This window comes from Macaca fascicularis, chromosome 5 (assembly GCF_037993035.2).
Source record: "Macaca fascicularis isolate 582-1 chromosome 5, T2T-MFA8v1.1".
In the NCBI taxonomy this organism is placed as follows: domain Eukaryota; kingdom Metazoa; phylum Chordata; class Mammalia; order Primates; family Cercopithecidae; genus Macaca; species Macaca fascicularis.
The window spans coordinates 51219155-51244589 of NC_088379.1; the positions used below are offsets into that span (position 1 = coordinate 51219155).

General features: G+C 45.0%; 1 protein-coding gene, 1 long non-coding RNA gene and 1 other non-coding gene across 3 annotated transcripts in view; all 3 read left to right on the forward strand.

Moving 5' to 3' along the window:
• SCD5 (stearoyl-CoA desaturase 5) overlaps positions 1-8457 on the forward strand; it is a 171385-nt gene extending 162928 nt beyond the window's left edge. The window contains exons 4-5 of the mRNA XM_005554934.5: positions 983-1215; positions 6328-8457. Of these exons, the coding sequence (XP_005554991.1) occupies positions 983-1215; positions 6328-6518 (424 nt within the window). The 3' untranslated portion in view covers positions 6519-8457. The remainder of the gene's footprint in view (positions 1-982; positions 1216-6327) is intronic.
• LOC101866547 (uncharacterized) lies at positions 7174-8457 on the forward strand. Its single transcript, XR_006698204.3, has one exon. It is a non-coding gene; the product is annotated as an uncharacterized protein (transcript).
• Positions 8458-16690: 8233 nt separating this feature from the next.
• Positions 16691-24929, forward strand: LOC123573571 (uncharacterized). Its single transcript, XR_006698205.3, has 2 exons — positions 16691-24283; positions 24653-24929. It is a non-coding gene; the product is annotated as an uncharacterized lncRNA (long non-coding RNA).
• The last annotated feature ends 506 nt before the right edge of the window (positions 24930-25435 follow it).

Below are 25435 nucleotides of genomic sequence, written 5' to 3' on the forward strand. Positions count from 1 at the left end.
ACTGTGCCGCACATCTGTTAAGATGCATAAGATACATATGCATCTTAACAGAGGCCTTCCAGAAGCTTGATTAGGCTGCTAGAGGCCGAGGAGGAACACACTGTGAACAGGTAGCTTCAGATACTTTCGTGTTCCAGCCCTTCTCCTGTCCCTGCCTAGAGGCAATCCTGCATGGTAAGAGGGCAGTGAGCAGTGGCTCCACTTGGCTGAAGCCTGGGGTGGGGGCTGCACCTAACTTGTCTTTGTATTGCCAGCACTTAGCTCATGTATCAGTAACACTCAGGGTCTGGCACATAGCAGGTACTCAGTAAATGTTTGCTGGATGCATAGGTCCAGAACTCAAACTATGGGTGATTTGCTTCTTAATGATGACTTTCTATGTGGCCACGCCTGTTTCCATATTTATTTTTTTGTTGTTGTTTGTTTTTTTGTTTTTTGGGGTATTTTTGCTGGTTTGGAATGTATATCTCTGATGGACAGAGAACTTTTCTGGGGTGGAAGATTGTCTACCTTTTTACCAAGGTGAGTTAGTACAGAATTATGTACCTAAAATTATTTAAGAAGCATTAAATATTTCTCAAAATTATCTGAGAAAACCTGAATATCAGGTTGATTGATGAAAGAAATCTCTAGGTGCTATCCGAACTGGTGCCTGTGGGATAAATGTCGCTCTAAGATACATGGGTTTGGCCAGCACAGTGTTGATTATACTGAAATTCTTCTGAGGTATGCCACAGGGCCTACCACTTCCTATAGCATTCTACCTGTCCCAACTCTCAAATTTGTGTCACCTGCTTAGCCCTTGCAGGTATATGAGTCCTGTGAGCCCCACACAACAGGCTTCCGTATATAGAAAGTGTTGAAGGAGCTGACTGGCACACTTCCCTCCTTGGGCTTTTTTCTGACTTTCCCTGTGACTTGCCCAGCCCATCCCCTGTCCCATCAGCGGGTCCTCGTGGTGATACAGTGTCTTGCCCTGTAGGTACTATAAGATCTCCGTGGTGCTCATGTGCTTTGCGGTCCCCACGCTGGTGCCCTGGTACATCTGGGGAGAGAGCCTGTGGAATTCCTACTTCTTGGCCTCTATTCTCCGCTATACCATCTCACTCAATGTCGCCTGGCTAGTCAACAGCGCCGCCCACATGTATGGAAACCGGCCCTATGACAAGCACATCAGCCCTCGGCAGAACCCACTCGTCGCTCTGGGTGCCATTGGTAAGTAGGGGTGGTGAGGGCCAGTGGGGAGAATGGTGGCCCAGGTTTTCTTGGCCTCTCAGTAGTTTTGTGGAATCAGTAAAGAGAACCAGTGGAGTGGAGTTCAGTGAACTTGAGCTTTTATTTTTTTCCGAAACGGAGTCTCACTCTGTTGCCCAGACTGGAGTGCAGTGGTACAATCTCGGCTGACTGCAGCCTCTGCTTCCTGGGTTCAAGCAATTCTCCTGCCCCAGCCTCCTGAGGAGCTGGGATTACAGGCATCCACCACTATCCCTGGCTAATTTTTTTTTTTTTTTTTTTTTAGTAGAGACGGGGTTTCACTATGTTGGCCAGGATGGTCTCGAACTCCTGACCCCCAAGTAATCCGCCCTCCTTGGCCTGCCAGAGGAGCTTTGGCTTTAGGATCCTGACTCTTGGACAAGTCATATGATCTCTCTGATTTACAGTTGTCCTATCTGTGAAATGGGACTAGCAATGCTTCATAGGAATATGTAAACCGCTTAGTACAGTGCCTGGCATGTAGCAGGTAATCAGTAACTACTAGTTATTCATCATGACCATGGAAATGTTCTAAAGGAGAAGCAGCAGTTGACTCTTCTCTCAAACTGCCCTGACCATTCTGGCCTCAGCTGTCCAATCATTTGGCAGAGCTTAAGAAAAAAGGCCTTCAAGCAAAGACGTGGGAAGGAATGAGACTTGGCATTTCACAGGACCATAAAACAGTTACGAGCGAGGCCTCTGGAGTCGGTGACTTTGGTTGAGTCCTGTTTCCTCCACTTACTCTCTGGGAAAGTCACCTGTTCTTCTACCTTTTGCGTCCCCATCTATAAAGTGGGGGTAATATTAGCACTTACCTCCTCCTGGGGTCATTAGAGGGCTAGATGAGTTGATACAGAGATACAGAGTGTTCCTGCCAGTGCTTGTATGAAACAAGCCTTCATGATGTTACTTTTTTTTTTTTTTTTAAATGGAGTCTTGCTCTGTCACCCAGGCTGGAGTGCAGTGGCACAATCTCAGCTCACTGCAAGCTCCGCCTCCCGGGTTCACGCCATTCTCCTGCCTCAGCCTCCCAAGTAGCTGGGACTACAGGTGCCCGCCACCGCGCCCGGCTAATTTTTTGGTATTTTTTAGTAGAGACAGGGTTTCACCGTGTTAGCCAGGATGGTCTCGATCTCCTGACCTCGTGATCCGCCCGCCTCGGCCTCCCAAAGTGCTGGGATTACAGGCGTGAGCCACCGCGCCCAGCCCGTGATGTTGTTTTTATTGCCAGTCATGTGTTCTTAGGCACTTACTTGTCCCTTCTGTGCATTTATGTCCTTGTTTTAATCATAGCAGGAATAATCATAGCAGTTACTTCGGAGACCTCAGGCTAGAAGGAGTTAACACCTGTTAAAGCACTTAGCACTGTGCCTGGCACATGACAGGTGATTAAGAAATATTAGCTCTACCTTTATAGAAGCAACTCAGACTTGTTGGTAAGCTGAGCCTTGAGCACAGAGATCAAACACAAGAAAGTTCCTACTGTTAAGTAGAAATGGTCTCTGTGTCACTCGGTGATGAGATGCTGCATCACTTCATTAGGGCCATCTGTTTTTCAGACCCCAGGGATCCCAAAGTTCTTGTCAACTTGCATTGATGGCAGCAATAGAAGGTGGAGCAAACACTACATTTAGCCAGGGAATAACTGCATAAGCAAGGAGAAAGTACCTTGGAAAACAGGAGGAGCGGTGCCCCAACCCTTTCTATAGCTTTCCCCTCCTCTTGCCCTGCATCTTCTGAAAGGACTGTAATGCAGGGAGCTGTGGGCAGTGTTGATTCTGTGAGTAGACAGAAATGGGGACAAGATGGACCGTCATCATGTAGGGATGGGTGAGCCGGGAGACTCAAGCAGTGTGGCCATGACACAAGCCCAAAGGAGCTGGGCATTGGTTATAAGTCTATCCAGGTCAACACTGGACTCCCAGACAGTTTGCCTCCCAAGAGTCCTTAGAAAGCTCTTGCCATACCCAACTGTGCAGTAGAGTGGGGAATACATCATAGTGCCTATTTCTGAAAATAGGGTGAAGAAACTTTTCCATACTGCTCTTTAATCCAGGAAAAACACTAAAAATGATGAGGCAGGGAGGTGGTGTGCAGGGTAGGGATGTCCTAAATTTAAAAGAAAATTGCAGACCACGCATGGATCCATCTTGAGGTACTCATTATAGAACAAAATCTTCCAAACAGGGTCAATAGGAGAACTATATGATGACTAGTAGCCACTTAAGAAGTAAGAGAAGAGTCTGACAGTTTCTCAAACAGTTAAGAATAGTTACTGTATGATCCAGCAACTCTACCCCTACATTTATACCAAAGAGAAATGAAAACATATGTCCACACAAAGACTTGTCTATGAATGTTCATAGCAACATTATCCATAATAGCTGAAAGTGGAAACAACTCAAATGTCCATCACTGATGAATGGATACGCACGATGTTGTACATCCATATAATGAAATACTGTTTGGCAATAAAAAGAATGAAGAGCTGATACTTGATACAACATGAATGAACCTTGAAAACATTTTTTAAGTGACAGAAGCTAGTCACAAAGGACTACATATTGTATGATTTTATTTATATGAAATGTCCAAAATAGGCAAATCTACACAGATAGAAAACAGTACTGGGAGGGAGTAGGAGGCGGTTGGGGGTGATGGTTAAGGAATGTGGGTCTTTTTAGAGAGTAATGAAAATGTTGTAAAATTCATTGTGGTGATGGATGCATAACTGTGAATATATTAAAAGCCATTAAATTGTATACTTCAAGAGGGTGAATTATACAGTAAGTGAATTTTATCTCAATAAAGCTGTTTATGAAAATCAAATGAACTAATTCATTAGAGAAATGCAAATTAAAGCCACAATGAGATATTACCTCACACTTATTTGAATGACTATTATCAGGATAAAATATAACAAGTGTTGATGAGGATGTGAAAAAAGGGAACCCTTGCACACTGTTGGTTAGGATGTAAATTAGTATAGCCATTATGGAAAACAGTATGGAGGTTGCTCAAAAAATTAAAAATAGAGCTACCATATGATCTAACAGTCCTACTTCTGGGTATATATCCAAAGGAAATGAAATCAGGATGTTGAAGAGATATCTACACTCCCATGTTTAAACAGGATTATTCACAGTAGCCAAGATGTACAGTCAAATTAAGTGTCCATCAACAGATGAATGGATAAAGAAAATGTATCACATATGCATCATGGAATACTATTCAGCCTTAAAAAAGAGAGAATCCTGTTATTTGCAACAACTTGAATGAACCTGGAGAACATTACGCTAAGTGAAGTAAGCCAAGCACAGAAAGACAAACGCTGCACAATCTCACTTCTATGTGGAATCTAAAAAATTTGAACTCATAGAAGTAGAGTAGAATGGTGGTTACCAGAGACTGGGGCAGGGGGGTTGTTGAGAGAGATTGGTCAAAGGGTTGACACATTTACAGTCTGACTAGAGGAACAAGTTCAAGAGGTCTATTGTAAAACATGGCGATAGTGACTACAGTCAATAACAATGTATTGTATTATTGAAAATCACTGAGAGAGTAGATTTTAAGTGTTCTTACCACAAAAACATAAGTATGTGAGGTAATGCACATGTCACTTGGCTCAATTTAACTATTCCAAAATTGATACATATCTCAAAACCCCATGTTGTACATGATAAATATATACAAATTTTATTTGTCAATTAAAAAATAAGTAAAAGAAATTTTAAAAATCAAATCAGAGAAGCCATGAGAGCTCTCATGAGTACATCTTTTAAAAGAAGTGAGAGAGTAATGCAAATCAAAACCACAATGAGATACCATCTCACACCAGTTAGAATGGTGATCATTAAAAAGTCAGGAAACAACGGGAGCTGGAGAGGATGTGGAGAAATAGGAACACTTTTACACTGTTGGTGGGACTGAAAACTAGTTCAACCATTGCGGAAGACAGTGTGGCGATTCCTCAAGGATCTAGAACTAGAAATACCATTTGACCCAGCCATCCCATTACTGCGTATATACCCAAAGGATTATAAATCATGCTGCTATAAAGACACATGCACACGTATGTTTATTGCGGCACTATTCACAATAGCAAAGACTTGGAACGAACCCAAATGTCCATTAATGATAGACTGGATTAAGAAAATGTGGCACATATACACCATGAAATACTATGCAGCCATTAAAAAAGATGAGTTCGTGTCCTTTGTAGCGACATAGATGAAGCTGGAAACCACCATTCTCAGCAAACTATCACAAGGACAGAAAACCAAACACCGCATGTTCTCACTCATAGGTGGGAACTGAACAATGAGAACACCTGGACACAGGGTAGGGAACATCACACACCGGGGCCTGTCATGGGGTGGGGGGAGTGGGGAGGGATAGCATTAGGAGATACACCTAATGTAAATGATGAGTTAATGGGTGCAGGTCACCAACATGGCACATGTATACACGTGTAACAAACCTGCATGTTGTGCACATGTACCCTAGAACTTCAAGTATAATAAATAAATAATAATAATAATAAAGAAAAGCTACATAAAAAAAAGCAAGAGGGTAACAGCTGCCCACTGACCACTGGAAAGGGTAGAATAATATATAATTACATTCTAGATACTTAAAGATATTTAATTTAGTTACCTTTTTGAATGATTCTCATTTCTCTCTCCTAAGCTCTTCCAAAAAAGATTTTTAAATCACTCCAGCCCACAGAGATTATGTTTTAAAAACAATTGTACATCAAAATGATGATCTGTTATCAGCCATTTAGCATTTACCTTAAGAGGGATAGCTCTGAGGTCATAGCATCATGTCTACAGTTCACACAGGAAAGCTAATCTTGTGGCGATGTGCTAACTTTATTGCTATTTTTTCTGTTCATGTTGTTTGTCTAGCTAACTAAGTCAATGCCTTTGGAGGCAGTAACCAAGTCTTTTGCTCCTCACCGAGCCTGACACCATGTCCTGCACATGGTAAACCCTGAAAAAATAGGTGATGCAAAAAATCTATGCAGAGAGGTGGTGATTGAATTATTTCAATGCCCGCTTTGTCTTCCAGGTGAAGGCTTCCATAATTACCATCACACCTTTCCCTTTGACTACTCTGCGAGTGAATTTGGCTTAAATTTTAACCCAACCACCTGGTTCATTGATCTCATGTGCTGGCTGGGGCTGGCCACTGACCGCAAACGGGCAACCAAGCCGATGATCGAGGCCCGGAAGGCCAGGACTGGAGACAGCAGTGCTTGAACCTGGAACAGCCATCCCACATGTCTGCCATTGCACCCTCGGTTCATGGCTTTGGTTACAATAGTTCTCTTGTACATTGGATCGTGGGAGGGGCAGAGGGTGGGGAAGGAATGGAATTATGTGGCTTGGGAATTTTTTTGTTTCTCTCAAAATAATGTTGAAATACAATTATCAATGAAAAAACTTTTTTTTTTTTTTTTTTGAGACAGAGTCTCACTCTGTCACCCAGGCTGGAGTGCAGTGGCGCGATCTCAGCTCACTGCAGCCTCCACCTCCCTGGTTCAAGCAATTACCCTGCCTCAGCCTCCGGAGTAGCTGAGATTACAGGAGCCTGCCACCATGCCCAGCTAATTTTTTTGTATTTTTAGTAGAGACGGGGTTTCATCATGTTGGCCAGACTGGAGACCAGTCTGACCTCAGGCAATCCACCCGCCTCGGCCTCCCAAAGTGCTAGAATTACAGGCGTGAGCCACCGCGCCCGTCCGAAAAACTTTTTCCTTTTTTTTTTTTTTGAGACGGAGTCTCGCACTCTCACCTAAGCTGGAGTGGAGTGGCTGGATCTCCGCTCACTGCAAGCTCCACCTCCCGGGTTCACGCCATTCTCCTGCCTCAGCCTCCCAAGTAGCTGGGACTACAGGCACCCGCCACCACGCCCGGCTAATTTTTTGTATTTTTTTAGTAGAAACGGGGTTTCACCGTGTTAGCCAGGATGGTCTCGATCTCATGACCTTGTGATCCACCCGCCTCGGCCTCCCAAAGTGCTGGGATTACAGGCGTGAGCCACCGCGCCTGGCCGAAAAAACTTTATAAGTCAATATTACTATAGTTTAACATTAGAATGTGGACATGTGATTTAATCGCTGTAGCTAAAATACGTCACATATACATTGTCATGTGCTTAAACATGATGCTAACCCTGACAGGAGGAAGGAAAGTAATATTCTTTCAGTGTGGTTCCGGAGAGCGTTTCTTTTATTTTCTACCAATTAACCCAGCATTGCTTTTAAACAACCATCTGAAGGAGCAGAGAGGCAGGGTAGAAGACAGAAAGGGGGTCTATGTGGTAACTAAAGAATGTTTCTGTTTTGTAATTATTGTGTGTGTGCGTGTGGTTTTTTTTGTTGTTGTTTGCTTAAGAGAATCAAAAACTGAAAAAAATGAGAATACAGGAAATGGCTCTTGTATATATTTTTTTGCCATGTTTACCACTTGTGAATGCTCTGCTGTCTTTGCTTCAAGAGAGATTTGTTCACTGCCCAGCTCGTTTTGTGTCCTGAGCCCTATGCCCAGCCCACCTTATAAATCATGCCTGTTTAGATGTTTGATTTTGTTCTGTGTGCCATTGTCATCTTAAGGGTGTATAACTCAGACATGCCAGACATCAAATTAAGCTCAAATTAAGCTCTCGTTTAAATGTTTAAACACCTAATTTATATTCTAATTGATCCCCGCCACTGATGCATGTACTTTAGCTACTTCTGCTAAATAAGCATATTAATTTTCCACATCAGACCATCAGATCTTAAGAACCAACAGTTATCTAGAATTCCGTGTCTACTAATGTTTCATCTGCATGCAGCCTTTATTGATTTTGTAGCAAAATATAAAGTGATCATTATGTAGCTTCTAGATTAAAAAATTTTGTGCGTGAAGTTGCTTTGTAAAGAGCATGTGAAATTAATGGGACAGCGTGTCCTTTGTGTTAGATGTTAGAGCAAAAGAAAGGGCTTATAGTATTAGTATTGGAGCACTTTGAAGATAGGTATTTTCAGAAACGATGTAGGAGTTAAAAGTTACATTTTAAATTTTAGAAAAAGATATGATGGCAATTGGAAATAGTCACAATGAAGTTCTTCATCCAGCAGGTGTTTAACAGTGTTATTTTGCCATTGATAATGTGTAAACTGTGAGTGATTTACAATAAATGATTAAGAATTCATTGGTGTTCTTGTCCAGATACTTCAATGCTGTTTAGAGGGTGTTCTTTCCAAGTGCTTGATGCGTTCTGATGATTGTATGACTCGCATTGGGATTTGGGCTCTGGGCTAACAACAGCCCCTGAGACCAGGCCTGTCCTATCCTATCGGCCTTAGGCAACAGCCAGGGGAAGCCAGCAAGTTTTATTTGGAATGTAGAACTCCTAGTGGTGGTGTTCCCCGATCCTCACTCACCAGCAGTCACTGGGAGTGCTTATAGATGATAAATGGGAATCTACTCCTATATGTCACCCAAAGGAGCGTGAAGGACACCTTCCCCTCTCCAGGCCCCACCAATAGTTACCAGAGCTGGGGGAGATGGACTCCTGTTTTCACTCTACTGCTGCCTCTCTCAACCTCACGTCTGCACCATCAAAGTCTCTACCCATCTTTTGCCCCAAAGCAGCTGTGGCCCTGCTGTCAGGTAGAACTTTCTTAACCTGTCTGCAGTTGAGTGGGATTCTAGCCATTGACAGGTACCAGGCCAGATTTCACCATGTAAGGACCCTTTGGATGTGACCATAGCATTTTTCAGCTGCTTCATATCCCAGTCACACATTGCTAAGATCCTGTATAGAGTGCAGGTGGAGGGTAGTCATATTCCAAGACAGGTTTGTATCAGCATGATGTGAAATGGCCCTTCATTGGGAATGTATATCTTTGACTCCTAAAAGTACTAAACTTACTTACTTGTCCGTTAGTCAAAAAGATGACATTTGGAACAGCTATTTGGAATCTTTTCACAAAAGGAGGGTATTTCCCAGCTAGACCAAATAAATCTAGAACCTCCCCGCTCTGAACCTGAGCGCCATCTTTTTTTTCTGCAGCAGAGCCCATGAATGACCTCGGATTGGAATGATTTGGAGGAAGAAGTGGACAAAGGTTACATTACACTAGTGTCTTCCCTGTTAACGTTCCTTTCAGGTCTCAGCAGCATCTTAACAGAAAGTAACTCTGTTGTTATTTCCCAAACCTACCCAAGGTAGCCTTAGACTGATACACTGTTTGAAAGTTTCAGTTTAAGATAAGAAAATGATCCCCCCATGTCTAGTCTTTAATCTCCTCATCCCCACAAGGCTTATTTCAGAAGCACCCACCCCTGCATCTAGGTGAGGGGAGCCCAGGGAAAGCAGTTCCAATAGCATGTGTCCCACAGGCGTCATGGCAGACTCATGGAGCCAGCCTGGGACAGTAGAACCAACTCAGGTTCACCTGGAGTCCCCAGCTCTGCTACTGGCCAGCTCTGTGGCCTTGAGAAACATCAGCCTTTCTGGATTCAGATTCCTTCTCTGAAAAGAGAGGACTCTTCTCTAAGTTCCCCTTCAGCCCTAACATTCGACCACAGCAAGAGATGTGTGAATCCACCTCTCAAGTTAGCACTCATCCTTTCTGGACATAGAAGCTCAAAAATTGGGAGTGGGAGGGAATAAATGAATCTGAATGGGAGAACACAGACTGAGGCTGGAAGGATAGAATGTTCTTGGTTTTAAAAAATCTGCATGTATTTTGCACATTCCCAAAATGCAATGAAGCAATTAAATATAACCCATCATGAAAAACAATTTAATGAGATAAATTATTACAGAAAGCTCTATGGCTTAATGGGGTAGTAGAAATAGCACTGGACTTGGAGTCCTGAGACCTGGATTTGAACTCTAACTCTTGATCTGACTGGCTGTGTTACCGGGGACCCAGGTTAAGTCTGAAATATGACATATGAAATTGTCATTTACTAGCCAAAGAGCCTCTGTGAGCCTCAGTGTCCTTGTCTACACAACAGGAAGAGCAACATTTATGTGTATTAGATGAATCTAGAAGCCTCATCCCAGTGCCTGGGGCATTGCAGAGCCCCAGGAGACATCAGTTGAGGATGAGTAGCGTGCCCCGCACACAAGCCAGAGACTGCGATATGGTGCAGAGTGCCATAGACCAGAAGTGAGCCAGCTTCTGGGCCTGGTTTTGCTAACTAACCAGATGACTCTAACCTCTGGGAACTTTGGTTTCACTTTCCGTAAAGGAACCAACTGGATTGGATTAACCTGTCCAGCTCTGCCGTTCTGGGGAGTCTTTGCAACCGTGTGCCTCCCTCAGTTCCAGGCCTCTGCGTGGCCCTCTGCACCCCTGGCCTCCTTCTGCGCCTCGCACCTCTATCAAAGGACAGGTCTGGCCTGCAATGTCCCTACACTTCAGTCAGCTTATCAGGACCTGGAATAGAAGATTTGTGGAGGGGAAAGGTTGAAACTCATGGATGAGAGTAAGCTTTGGGGATTATCTGTGAGGTTCGTTTGTCCATTTCACTCCTGTCCCCAATTACAACGGGGACTGAAAGCCAGTTGTGTTGTCAGTGGCTGAAAGAAATCTCTTAACCTTTATAATCCTTTAAAAAATTTTCCCATTTTTGTCTGGGTGTGGTGGCTCACGCCTGTAATCCAAACACTTTGGGAGGCCAAGGTAGGTGGATCATGAGGTCAGGAGATCGAGACCATCCTGGCTAACACGGTGAAACTCCATCTCTACTAAAAATACAAAAAACTAGCCGGGCGTGGTGGTGGGTGCCTGTAGTCCCAGCTACTCTGGAGGCTGAGGCAGGAGAATCGCTTAAACCCAGGAGGTGGAGCTTGCAGTGAGTTGAGATTGTGCCACTGCACTCCAGCCTGGGCAACAGAGTGAGACTCCGTCTCAAAAAAAAAAAAAAACAAAAAAAAACAAAAGACTCCCATTTTTAGCTTACGGTGTTAATCAAACTCCTTCCCCTTCCTCTACGTCAAGGATGTGCTATAAATGAACTAGAAACTCCTTTCCTTGTTCCCTCTGCTATTTCCCTGTGGACTGTAGAGTCCGAAGCCCCCATCCCACCCCAAGGATATTCCTGACTTCAACATTTGCAACAGGAGGGAAGACCTGTCTCAGGGCAACAAGCCTGGCTGCCCCAGCAGCTTCTGTGGGCTCCGACACAGCCTTCTTTCCCTCTCCTTTCACCGCCCCCCCACCACCACCCCGTGGTGCCACAACTTCGCATCTGGAAGAGCAGTCAGCCACATCCTGCCCGTGACTACTTCACACGATGCAAAAGGAAAATATCAGCCAACAGCAGCCTGGGCTAGCTGGGGCTGTGAAGGCTTCGCCCTGGAAAAGAGTACCCTTCCTTACAGCTCCTGGCCTACGTTTACTATGGAAAAAAGATGGCATTACCTTCAACCAGCCATCTGAATCCCTCACATAGCTGCCCTCTTCCCCACTTGTTCTCAATCCTCTGTGGAGCAACTCTCAATGTTACCATTGAGAGGAATCTCAGAAGTTGCTTGCTTGCTTGCTTTTCGTTCTTTCTTCCTTTCCTTTTTTCTTTCTTTCTTTCTTTCATATAAGGTCTCGCTCTGTCACCCAGGCTGAAGTGCAGTGGCGCGATCTCACCTCATTGCAACTTCCCCTCACTGTAACCTCCACCTCCCAGGTTCAAGCAATCCTCCCACCTCAGCCTCCCCAGTAGCTTGGATTACAGCTGCATGCCACCACACCTGGGTTGTTTTTTTTTTTTTCGGGTGGAGATGGGGTTTCACCATGTTGGCCAGGCTGGTCTTAAAACTCTTGACCTCAGGTGATCCGCCCGCCTTGGCCTCCCAAAATGTTGGGATTACAGGCGTGAGCCACCGCACCCAGCCAGAAGTCTCAGAAGTTGCTTTCTTCTAGAGGCCCCCACTGTGAGACAGAGGCAGCAGCCCCTGTGCTGCGGGTGGACAAAATGACTGGGCCCACCACAGCAAGGGTGTGTTTGTAGTTTTATGACCAGATTTCACATAAGCCTGTGCTCACAGCACATGTATCGCAAAACACAGGAGCTGTGTGTAAGGGTGCGTCCTTATTCTGAGCTGTGTGGCAAAACTGCTGCGTGGGGTGGGGGGAGCTCCCTATAAGGTACATGATGTGAGCATTGGTGATGAACCAGGCTAACTGGGATCTCCGATGTCTCAAAGACAGATGGAATGGTCATGTAGGCAATGTCTTCCAGTTCCAGTAAACGGGTTCTGACACCCGAGGCAGAGGGATACGGAAGATTCACTTCAGTTCCTTCCTGGCCCTGCAGTTGCTGCCCATGAATCCAAGAACGACTCTGTTAGAACTGACTGAGTGCCTTCTATTTCCTCCTCGGAACTAAAGGGCACTTTCATTTCTAGCATCATAAAGTGCTTATTTCGGATGTACCAACCAATGAGCACATCTATTTGCACTGTTGTTCACAGCTCCGGCTGGACTGCACTATTTGCAACACACGGGATCCAAACTCTTAAAGTCAGTGTGTTAGAATGTGCACAAAACTGCACCATGGCCAACCAGCGGATGAAGGATCTCAATGTGAGCACTTTGGCCTGGATGATTTCAAATAATTAACAGTGAATTTTTTTTTTTTTTTTTTTTTTTTGAGGTGGAGTTTCGGTCTTGTTGCCCAGGCTGGAGTGCAATGGCACAATCTCGGCTCACAACAACCTCCGCCTCCTGGGTCCAAGCGATTCTCCTGCCTCAGCCTCTGGAGTAGCTGGGATTACAGGCATGCGCCACCATGCCCAGCTAATTTTGTATTTTTTGTAGAGACGGGGTTTCTCCATGTTCGTCAGACTGGTCTTGAACTCCCAACCTCAGGTGATCCGCCCGTCTCGGCCTCCCAAAGTGCTGAGATTACAGTCATGAGCCACCACGCCCGGCCAACAGTGACTATCTTGATTTTGCCTCTATGTAGAAAATCTTTAAGCAATGGCCCTTTTCACCACCTTTTCAATCCATTTGAAGTCAGAGGCTTGGGTCAGTCTTAAGACACTGAAATGGACAGGCCTTTTTGATGTGGTTTTATATATACATTACCCGATTCTTTGGCCTACCTCTATACCACAGAGGAATATTCAGATTGTTACCTTGTTGGAAGACAAACTGCCAAAGGAAAAATATTGAAAACCTCTGTTCCGTCATCTATATATGTAAGAACTAGAACCAGTGACTGCTTTGGTCTCTTCTATCAAAAACTATGGGAATCAGTAGCAAACAAGCTCAGAAAATGCAAGCTTCTGCTTTACCCAAGCAAAAGATATGGCCAGAGGCTATACTAGCGTTATATCCCACAAAAGAAAAAAACCGGCCAGGCGCAGTGGCTCACGCCTATAATCCCAGCACTTTGGGAGGCCAAGGCAGGTGGATCACTTGAGGCCAGGAGTTGGAGATCAGCCTGGCCAACATGGTGAAACCCCGTTTCTAGTAAAAATACAAAAATTAGCCAGGTGTGGTGGTGGGCACCTATAATCCCAGCCACTGGAGAGGCTAAGGATGGAGAATCACTTGAACTGGAAGGCAGAAGTTGCTGTGAGCCAAGATCACACCATTGCACTCCAGCCTGGGCAATAGAGTGAGACTCCATCTCAAAAAAAAAAAAAAAAGAAAAGAAAAGAAAAAAGAAAAAGAAAGAAAAGCAGGGAAGAGGCTCAAGGCCAGAGTGTTGAGGGTTGTTCAGCTAATCGGCCCCATGGTGAAGGTTTTCTTTATGTAAACAGCTGTAGGTTGACATATAATCATGAAGCTGGTAGATATTCATGGCATGCCATTTGGATGGCTAGATAGTTCTAAACAATGTCACCTATTTGTTTTTGTTTTGCTTTGTATTGTTTTGTTTCTTAAATTTCTATCTAAAAGATGTCCTTAAAATGAGCATTGCTATGTCCAAAAAGTTGCAGCATTATAATTCTTGGAAGTAATAATTTGCTTCAAAGTAAGGTCAGTCACCATCAGATGCCATAGTGATTTGTCTGCCAAAGTTCTATGCACCATGTTAGAACTTGGCTGAGTGTGCACAAAGCTCAGCTAATTAAAACCTTCCCAACAAACTTGTCTTGGTTAGTTTGTTTGATACAATATATTTTGTTGTAACATTCAGTCTGTTGTTTTTCCATTTGCTTTAAATTTAGCACTGCCACATAAAAAAGAGACAGAGAAAACAGGACAGCTTGAAGAGGTGTAAAAATATAATTACTCTTTTGAAAGTATGCATATTTATCTATTTTTTGCTAACCCCCATCTCACTTATCTTTCCACTTGGCTAAATAGACGAATGTTCCTGGCTCATGGATATATAGCACTTATGGGTTACTTCAAATTGAGAACATCCCTTACTGCAATTTCTATGCCACTGATTTTAGTACATTTTAAAAATTTATTTTGCATCAAAAAGGAAATCAAATGAAAGCATATCAGGCTTGAAAGACCACTGGTGGTACTGTAGAACTTCCACAAGCCAATCTGCAATAATAATCTGCAATCTGCAAGAAGGAAGGAAGGAAGGAAGGAAGGAAGGAAGGAAGGAAGGAAGGAAGGAAGGAAGGAAGGAAGGAAGGAAGGAGGGAGGGAGGGAGGGAGGGAGGGAGGGAGGGAGGGAGGGAGGGAGGGAAGGAGGGAGGGAAGGAAGAAACGAGGGAGATTCATCAAGAAGCATTTTCCCAAACTACACCTAGTTGTGACAATATTTGGCTCAATTTTATAAATCTATTACAGCTGCATCTACAAAACAATAGGCTAATAATTCACAACTCATATGTAAGAGCCATGCAGACCATGACTGTCTTCTTCACCAGTGTTTTCCCTGCCCACATGACAAGGCCTGAGAGGTGGGATGTGCTCACTAAAAATTTACTGAATGAGCCGGGTGCGGTGGCTCACGCCTGTAATCCCAGCACTTTGGGAGGCCGAGGCAGGTAGATCATGAAGTCAGGAGATCGAGACCATCCTGGCTAACACGGTGAAACCCCATCTCTACTAAAAAATACAAAAAATTAGCCGGACGTGGTGGCTGGCGTCTGTAGTCCCAGCTACTCGGGAGGCTGAGGCAGGAGAATGGCATGAACCCAGGAGGCAGAGCTTGCAGTGAGCTGAGACTGCGCCACTGCACTCCTGCCTGGGAGACAGAGCGAAACTCCGTCTCAAAAAAAAAAAATTTACTGAATGAATGAATGAGTGAATGAATGGGTAGGTGCACTGTACTATAATGCAGAAAGAAAACTCTGCCAGTCCTGGTGGCTCACACCTGTAATCCTAGCACTTCAGGAGGCCAAGGTGGGAGGATCACCTGAAGTCAAGAGTTCGAGACCAGCCTGGGCAACATAGCAAGACCCCATCTCTAAAAAAAAAGAAAAGAAAAGAAAGAAAATTCCATTTAGTATTTCTGTGTCACATCTTCTGTTTGCCCTGTTAAATATGAAACTGCAAGCAGGCAGGGCCCACATTTGTCCTGTGCACAGTTGTATCCTAAGCTCCCAGCAGCAAGAGATTACCATGTAGCAAGACCTCCAAAATTTTTGTTGAGCTGTTGGTGTTTAGGAATATGGATAGGCCCTTCTCTTGGAAAATTGTTGACCCAAGCTGGGCACGGTGGCTCATGCCTATAATCCCAGCACTTTGGGAGGCCGAGGAGGGCGGATCACCTGAGGTTGGGAGCTCGAGACCAGCCTGGCCAAAGTGGAGAAACCCCGTCTCTACTAAAAATACAACAGTAGCCAGGCGTGGTGGCTCATGTCTGTAATCCCAGCTACTCGGAAGGCTGAGGCAGGAGAATCGCTTGAACCTGGGAGGTGGAGGTTGCAGTGAGCCAAGATCGCGCCATTGCACTCCAGCCTGGGCAACAAGAGTGAAACTCCGTCTCAAAAAAAAAAAAGAAAAGAAAAAAGAAAATTGTTGATCCAGAAATCTGAATTTACCAAAGTAAATAAATTAGAAGACAATTCTGAATTTTACAAAGTATTTATTACAGGTTTCCTTTCATAAGCAGGCCTTGAAAATATGCCTTAACTGTAAAGTCTTCATGTAACTTTTAAGAAGCACATGTGCCATAGGATACAAGATACGGCTGACTCTGCCAGGACTGTGCAGTCACAGCGCCACTTCCAGATGGTCAGAGTTAGAAGGCTGCGCCTCCCTGCCACTAGATCAACCACTAAGCCACAAACAAAAAACTGTGCTAAGAAGTGAAACAGGCAATGGCAGTGTTACGGGCTGGATTTTGTCCCCTCAAATTCTTATGCTGAAGTCCTAACCCCTGGTACCTCAGAATGTGAATGGAGATAAGGTATTTAAAGAGGTAATTAAGTTAAAAAGAGTTCATTAGGATGGGTGCTAATCCAATCTGACAGGTGACCTCACAAGAAAAGGAGATTAGGGCACAGATACACACACAGGGAAGAATGCATGAAGTCCCTAGAAGGCAGCCATTTACAAGCCAAGGGAAAGGCCTCAGGAGAAACCAGTCCTGCCGACAGCGTGATCTCTCGTCCTCAGAACTGGTAGGAAATACATCTGCGTTGTTTCAGCCGCTCAATTGGTGATCTCTATTATAGCGGTCCTTGGCAAACCGAGGTAGACAGATACGTGGAAATGTCTTCTTTTAGACTCCCTTCTACTGTTTTATAGACTAGAAGGATAATGCAGAAGTGTCCAAGTCCCAGACGAGACTATCAGAAGGCAAAAGCAAACGCTGCCTCCTGCTCTCTCCCCTCTCACTCCCCGGCCCTGTAACTGTCATCTCGGCTGGGTCTCTGTCTCCACTGTGACTGTATTAATTCTCCGTGGATGGGAGGTGGTGATTCTGCAGAGAGAGTTGCCTTACAGATGAGCATCACGTCAGTGTCCCAACAGAAAACAACACTGGAAAATGTTTTGCCTTTCCTTTTTACAATCAACAAGAATTCACTTAGCTTGAAGGCAGAGGACCGAACCTAGCAGGGAGCTGGGTATTGTTTCTGACCCTTAAGAAGGAAACCCATCTCCCTTCCCGTTGTCCGAATACACTCATGTCAATTGGACATTTTTCACCAATTACTTTTGCAAACATTGTGGCAAAATAAGTGACTTAGTAAGTCCTGAGCCTTCACTTAAGAAATTGGCCTGGGCCTCATTGAATAGCGGGTAGAAGAAGGAAATGATCCATGTATATACTCTTTCATAGACAAAAAGAGTTACATTCTTTCACTGAAAAAAGGCCAATCATCATCAAAACAATTTAATACATTCTACCTCTTTAATGGAAGCTCAAATCAAACGTCTCACTCAGTCAAACTGAGTTAGGAGAGAAGCCGTCTGCTGGCTCCCAGTTCAGCTCCAGCAGGCCTGTTTTGAACACCATCGGCTGAGTCCTGTTTGTATCATTAAAAAATTATCTTAACTGCTCGCTGCCAAAGGTAATTTGCCCAGCATTGTCCATTCCTCGGAAACAGAACTAATGTTTCCTGTGGCTGTGAATGGCTGTGAAACAAGATAAATGCCTACAGGCAGCTGGAGAAAGTAAGCTGCCATCAGAGAGGAGTCCTCTGTCGGAAGCGGTGAGACCTAAGGGTCATATGCACGGATGGCCACAGGCCACTCTGCAAAGCATTAAGACCCTGAAAGAGGGACAGTTCTGGGAAGTTTGGACTGCATAGGCAGGTGCATAAGGAGTCTCAGGAATGCTGCTGGCTTCAGATTCTGATCCCTGTGTCACCTCTCACCCTCATGTGTAAGACCCAGGAAAGTAGAATGTGGTGTGCGTGCATGTGTGTGGTGTATGTGAGTGGGCACTCCACTTTGAAGTGTCCCCTACCCTTCCCCCTTCCCTCCTCTCCCCTTCTCTCTCTCTCTGTGCAGTCATTCCTAAGGCCCCTGATTTGGCAGTGAACCTACTGAGGGGTGGAGAGTGATCCTTTGTTAGCTGGGCAGTGACTCTGGGATGCAGACAGCTGAGGAGAAGCTTGGCAAGACAAAGAAACATCTCTGCCTGCCTCAGGCCTTCCCCACCGCTGGATTCTCTCTCCCTGGGAGACTTTGCTCCTTCTCCAAGGCTGCGCTGTGTGCCACCTGTGTTTGCTGAGCCCCTCCACCCTGCTGTACACCCTGGGAGGCTGATGGGCATGCATTAGACCAACAAGCTGGTCGGGATGAAGAATGGAGAGCACTGGCAGGATGGAGGGAGGAGGGTGAGGCACAGGTGCTTATCCCCAACTCCCTCCCTTCAGGGTGGCTGCATCCCCACCCGACAGACTGTACTCAGGGCTGATGAGGCCAGTGGGGCCCCTCTCTGCCTCGTCTGCTCTGTGGCTTGGGTGCTCTACCCTCTACCTGTGCGTTCGGGAGGAGCCTGCGTGGCAGCCATGGAGGTGCACCTCTCAGATCTTCTTGCATGGAAGAACTTGCCATTCAGCTGCAAGGCTGCAGTGAATTGACTGCCTTCAGCCTTCAAGATCGATTTCATGGCTGTTCTTGCTGCTGCTGCTGCTGCTATTTGCCATGCTATTTCTGAACAGCCCCAGCTAATGACGGAACATGATGGAGATACCAGGGCCGGGGGTCCTGACCATTTCTGTGTGACAACAGAGACTCCTCTAACTGGCTGTCCTTGCTCCTGCTCCCGACTGGGTTGGTTAAGACTCAGTCAGATCAGACTCATGCTCTGAGCTTCCCTGGCCCAGTCCTGCTTTGTCCCTTCTTTTTTATTACAGGTGATTTGCATCGAGACTGAAGGTTTTCCCTGTTCATTCCTGCTTGCTGCTCCTTTTATCTTCCATAGACTATAACCCCTAATAAATCCTAACTTCTAACTCACTCCACACTCCTAACTCGGTCCCAGCATCTGCTTCCCAGAGAATCCAACTAGCACGTGGTTTGATTAAACTCTACTCAAATCACCCAATTTGATGGTACCGTCTTTCCCATCAGACCCCTGACTGACGCACCTGGACATTCACTTAGTGAAATTCCACATGGGTTAACATATTGACTTGGGGAGAAGACGCTCCTGAACCCTCCCAGGCTATCCTGTCATGCTTGTGGACAAAGAGGAATGGAGCTCCTGGACCACAGTTCCTGTGGGTTCCTGGCTTTCCTACCAGCCTTCCTCATCACCCACATCCAGACTCCCAGCCGGTTCCTCCAGGCCTGTGATGGGATCCTGAGATAACAGGCAATGCTGGAGAAAGGGGCAGAGGCTGCTGGACTGTGGGGAACGAGCAGTGACAGTAATGAGAACCACATGTCTCAACAGGAGCTTAGAAAAGCACTTTTAATCCTAATCAATCAGAAGAAAATGTCCAAAGTCACTGAAGCAGTGAGGCAAAAATAGTATTGAGAAGGTTCAAAGTCCACTCAGAACCCCTGAAATCCAAACTTGTCACTCACTGGGAACTGGGCTTGCTGGCCTTCCCAGGCCTGATGTGTGCTCTGAAGAAGAGAAGATTACGAAGCAGGATCTCTGCAGGCAGGATGGCTGTGAATTGCTTGGCTTAGGACACGGGATGTCTAACGCACTTTTGGGAAATATCTAGGTTGATAATTCCCAAACCTAGTTTTGCAACACCCTGAGAATTTTCTAATTCTCACCGGCTGAGATGGGTGCCACAAAATCCTAAAAACGAAACTGACTTAGTTATAAAAAGTGAATATGTCCTAGAGAGTAGGAAGACAGCCTGCATTTTTGAGGGCTCTTCTAATTTCAAAAATGCTGGCCTGTTAACAAAAAATATACTTGTTATCAAACGGTATATCTTCTTTGAGGTTCAGAAAATTGGGTCCTATTGTCCATGCAGCATTTTTAGCAGAGATAAAGGGAGAAGGGGAAGTATGACTGAACTTGAAGTTCTCAAACTTCAAAAATGCTAAGATTCATTCCATTCATATTGGTTCTTGGTTCTTTCGTGTAACACATGAAACCCAATGATCTTCACTTAATGTCCCCCACCCCCAAATCCTTAGAGTTGTCATGATTTGTTGATTCCAGTGGGGAACATAGGGAAATGCCAAGTGGGGCAGAAACAGCTCCAGTCCTCAGACAGCAAAGCGAACCCTAATTACCAGGTACTTTGGCCCAGGCAGCTTTCAGACTCCGAGCTCCTTCACCTGGGAGCTTGTTTCTCACCTTCAAATGGAGCTGAACTGTAATTGTAACTGTATTTGAGTCAGCATCCACATTTGTGACGAGGACTCATTCCTGCCTTACGCAAATTTGTCCCTGAACAGCAGCAAAATCTTAGGAAATCTGCAGGCTGCACTGCTCTTCCCCCTCCCCACTCCCCTTCCATGGGACCTGGGTCTGCCACTGCAGGAGGCTCTGTCAGGGGCCGAAATGTGGGTGCAAGCCAATGCCTCCCAGCTTCTGCTCTCTGCAGTCTTTAGCCACCTCCCCAAAGGCAAAGCTCCACTCCCCACGGCACCCTCGCCTCTCTGCTTGCCTCAGTGTTCTTTTGTGATTTATTTCCTCTGACTCTTCCCTTCACTGAATACAGCTCCCCTGTCCATTTTGATTGTTTTCTAAACTCCCATTGGAAACAAACACTTTATTTCAGCCTTCCAGGGTAGAAGCTGCTCCACTCCATCACCCCACAATCATCTAGGGTCAGGGAGGGGAGATAAATATTCTCCTGCTGGCCACTTCTCATCGATATTTCTAATCTGGCACGTCTCCATTCTCAGGCGAGAACCTCTGCCCTTTGGCCCTCCTCCCCTGATGTGTACATGTTCGCATACATGGCATTTTCTTCTTGTTCCTCTCACCCTTAGCCTCCAAAATATTCCCCTTCGACACTATGCATCTTTCCATCTGACTTATATACATCCTCTCTACCTCAACCTCCAGGAGATAGTTATGTCTGCTCTTCTCCCTCCCCACTCCCCTTCCATGGGAGCTGGGCCTGACACTGCAGAAGGCCCTGTCAGGGGCTGAAACGTTGGTGCAAGAGATTTATCTGTACCAGTTAGAATTGGTTTGACTGTACATGAAATATGCAGCAAAGTGGCTTAAATAATGCAAACCCTCTCATATAGTCAAATCAGGGCTAGAATGGTGACTCCATGTTGTTTAGGGATCCCTGTCTTTCTGCTCCACCATCCTAGCCTTGGTTTCTGTCCTTAAAGTGGTTCATGGTCCAAACTGGCTGAAAGGCTGGAAGAAGAAAGGAGAAGAAATGGTGAATGGGCACACCTTCTAGGTGATTGCTCACTTTTTTTTCTTGCGCCCCCCGCCCCTTCCCTAGCCAATGATTTTTACTTACACATTTTTGGCCACCCTTAACTGCAAAGAAAGCTGAGAATTGTCAACTGGGTCCACTGCTGTTCTGAATAAAATCAGGGTTCTATTAGTAATGAACAGGCAACTAACATTCTTGCCTTGTAGTTCCAGACCAGTATCATTGACCCTCATCTCTCCTCCAGCAACCTATTCCTACAGCCATTTTCTGCACTCTGCTCCCCCAAGCCCTTTTACATCCTGATCTGTCTAATCTTCTCTCCAGCCCTCACCACCAACCCTTGCAATTCCCATGCTCTCCTTCCCTCTACGTCTGTTCTTCCATCATACGGAGAAACCACACTGAGTCCCTTCAGCCTTCCATTTTCCCCTGCTTATAAGATGTGGTATCAATTTGCGTCCTCTGAGAGGCAGACACCAAGCAGGAATTCTCTGTTCAAGAGGTTTGTTGAGGGAAATGCCTGTGAGGACAAAGGGCGAGGAAGCAGGGGTAATTAGGCAAAACCTTTTAACCACGGTGCAGGTCTACATCTGCGGAAGGAGAGCAGGAAGGGAAGGAGGGATGGAATGGGAAGAGCCTCAAACCTCAGCAGAAGTTCAAGAAAATCTCAGTCAGGTCTCTGGAGAGTCCCTGAGCTAAAGTTTCCCATTAGAGGAATGCTGTGTTGGGCAGAACTGGCCCAGATCCAATGCTCCCTCTGTGTTCCACATGTGGCCCTTTCTACCACCACCATGTTTACCTACATCACTGATCATCCACACAGCTCTCCTGCAGTCTCAGCAGAGGTTCTCTTGCCTTCCTGCCTGTATCCTTGATTGCCTGCTTCATATTTGCTCCAGGTCCTTACTTCATTAATTAGTCCATTTGCTCCTACTTCTTTCACTCTCTCAGGAAGGGGTAACAGCAGGCAGACGCAACAGTGTAATGGGCTCAGGGAATGACAAGGGCTTTGATAGGGCTCGAGCAAAATGTGGGAGGCACATAATAAATGCTCAGTAAATATGTATTGAATGAATAAATACATATTTTGTCTCTTCCAGAAGACCTCAAGCTTTTTGACTATGTCACATTCATCTCTATATTCTACCTAATAACTCACAGGTATTAATACAAACTTGTCAGGAAAGTCCATCTACTAATTTCTTCCTGTATTAGAAACAAAATTATTTTTCCAAATTCCTCATTTCATTGACTGCCTGGTATGGAACCTATCAGACAATAGGTGCCTAATGAATAAACGTTTGTGTAATTAAGCTGAATGGGAAATAAATCTTTCACTCTCTGGGTATCACATGAATATTAGTGGCATTGGACAAAGGGAAATGAACAAGGGGAAGCCATGATTTTTGCTCCTAAACCTCTTCTCTACCTCTGGTATATCCACCTTTCAATACTTTATGATCTTGAACTGATCTTATCTATTCCATAAATACATTATGTCAGAACTGATTGTAACCAGCAGGATATTACTGAACTGCATGTCGTCAGATCACAGTGTTTCTCTCTTTGGATGATGATTTTCAGGGCTTTGGATGCCAACCAGAAGAAGCTGTAGGAATTGGCACAGATCCAGAGCATGGACAAAGACTTACACTTCTGCTGAAGGCAAAGGAGAAAGAGCATTATCTAAAAAGCAAGCAAGACTTCATGGGGGAGCAGTAAACGGGGCCAGAGTCAGGGACCCCTCTCCCTCAAACATGGAATAAGGAACACTTTTCAGAATCAAACTATAGAAATGCATCCTGCAAGGGTGGAACCAAAAGATTCTTTCAATCAAGTATCAGGGAATAGTTTTGGGTGAAATCAGGCTGGATTTGTGTGTAAAGTTGCAATAGACACTCTACAAGACATTAGTGTATCTGGCTAAGCGCACTGGCTCACGCTTGTAATCCCAGCGCTTTAGGAGGCCAAGGCAGGTGGATCACCTGAGATCAGGAGTTTGAGACCAGCCTGGCCGACATGGTGAAACCCTATCTCTACTAAAAATACAAAAACTAGCCAGGCATGGTGGCACATGCCTGTAGTTCCAGCTACTCGGGAGGCTGAGGCATAAGAATCTCTTGAACCTGGGAGGCAGAGGTTTCAGTGAGCCGATATCGTGCCACTGTACTCCAGCCTGGGGAGAGCAATACTCAGTCTAAAAAAAAAAGTTATTAGTGTATCCAAAGAGGGAAAGGCAAAGGGAGATTCATCAGAGGGAAGGTGGACAACATGAACTACAGGGTCTGCTATGCGGATCTTGTTTTATCTGTGTGGTGTATGTACACTAGCCTATGGCTTCCCTCTGCAGTCCCAGGGGCCATACTCCTATCCTAGATGTCCCCCATCAAACTCTCAGAACCTAATGCCAGTGGATATGTGGACTGTCATTTCCCTTGCTCTGATTCATGCTCAACATCCACTCTTGTCATTATAATTTGATTTCTCCTATAGGATGAGAACCCACTAAGTATTACAATCCATGTGTCAGTCGCATATCTCATTGTGATTAACACCCCAGCCATTTGTCTTGCTCTTCAGTGTCTTGTGAGCAAGGCTACTGTGACTCTTTCCTCAGGAGTACAGATGGAGTCACGTTTCTGAGCCTACAGAGCTGAGGGCAAGACCTGAGAATGGTGATGTCAAAATGCCAACCAGCAAGACCTCTTGGTGGGCAGTTATCAGCCAGCCTTTTCTTGTGCCGTTCCACAGTCTTGATTGAGACCTTTTTTAGATGTCACCTTGAGATGAGCTGTGTGAATATCCAATTTAAAAAGGTGCAGAAGGAAACTCTGTGAGTATATGTGTGTGTGTGCATGCATGCGTGCTTGTGTGTATACACGCATGCCTGTCCAGAGAATTGTAGCTTCTTAACAACATTAGGAAGCTCAAATAGAATAGTTGTGATGGTTAATATGAGGTGTCAACTTGATTGGCTAGAGGGATGCCTGGATGGGTGGTGAAGGATGGTTTCTGAGTGTCCGTGAGGGCGTTGCCAGAGGAGATTGACAAATGAGTCTGTGGACTAGGAGAGGAAGACCCACCCTCAGTGTGGGAGGGCACCATCCAATCGCCTGCCAGCATGGCTAGATCAAGGCAGGTGGGAGAAGGTGGGATCGGTTTGCTTGCTGAGCCTTCTGGCTCTTTCTTCTTCCCATGCCAGGTGCTTGCTTGTGCTCCTCCTGTGCTTGGACATCAGACTCCAGGTTCTTCAGCCTTTGGACTCTAGGACTTGCACCAGCGGCTTCCTAAGGGCTCTCAGGCCTTAAGCCACAGACCGACGACTGTATTGTCAGCTTCCCTGGTTTGAGGCTTTTGGACTTGGACTGAGCTGCTACTGGCTTCTCTCTTTCCCAGCTTGCAGACAGTCTATCGTAGGACTTTGCCTTGTAATCGTGTGAGCCAATTCTTCCTAATAAACTTCCTTTTACATATACATATATCTTATTGGTTCTGTCCCTCTGGAGAACCCAGACTAATACAGTAGTCAATTCAACCTGATCTATCACATGGTCTTTCATTAAACTTACACCTTTTATTATTAGAGATTTCCTCAAAGTAAATGTTGGGTGAATGAGTGGGATGGATGGAAAATGGAGAATGGATGGATGGAATGAAAACAAAGCTATTTAGTTTTGGTTTGAATTTAATAGCTCATGGGTATTAGCACAAGTTGCTGAGTTAGGACAGATAATAGGCCAATTTCTTACAGTATTGGAAGCAAAATTATTTTTCCAAGCGCCTCATTTCATTTAAACGGTGATTTTAGAGAATAGCTAAATTTAAAATAGAGCCAAATAATAGACTCTCACGGATTTTCCCCAAACAAAACAAATGAGAAATTATCTCATTTGTCTACAACATCTCAGTGTTTACAACCCTTACACTAGAAGACAGTGGCTTAAGTAAAGGAAAATCTGAAAGCTGTGTTGAAGCATTTAAAGAT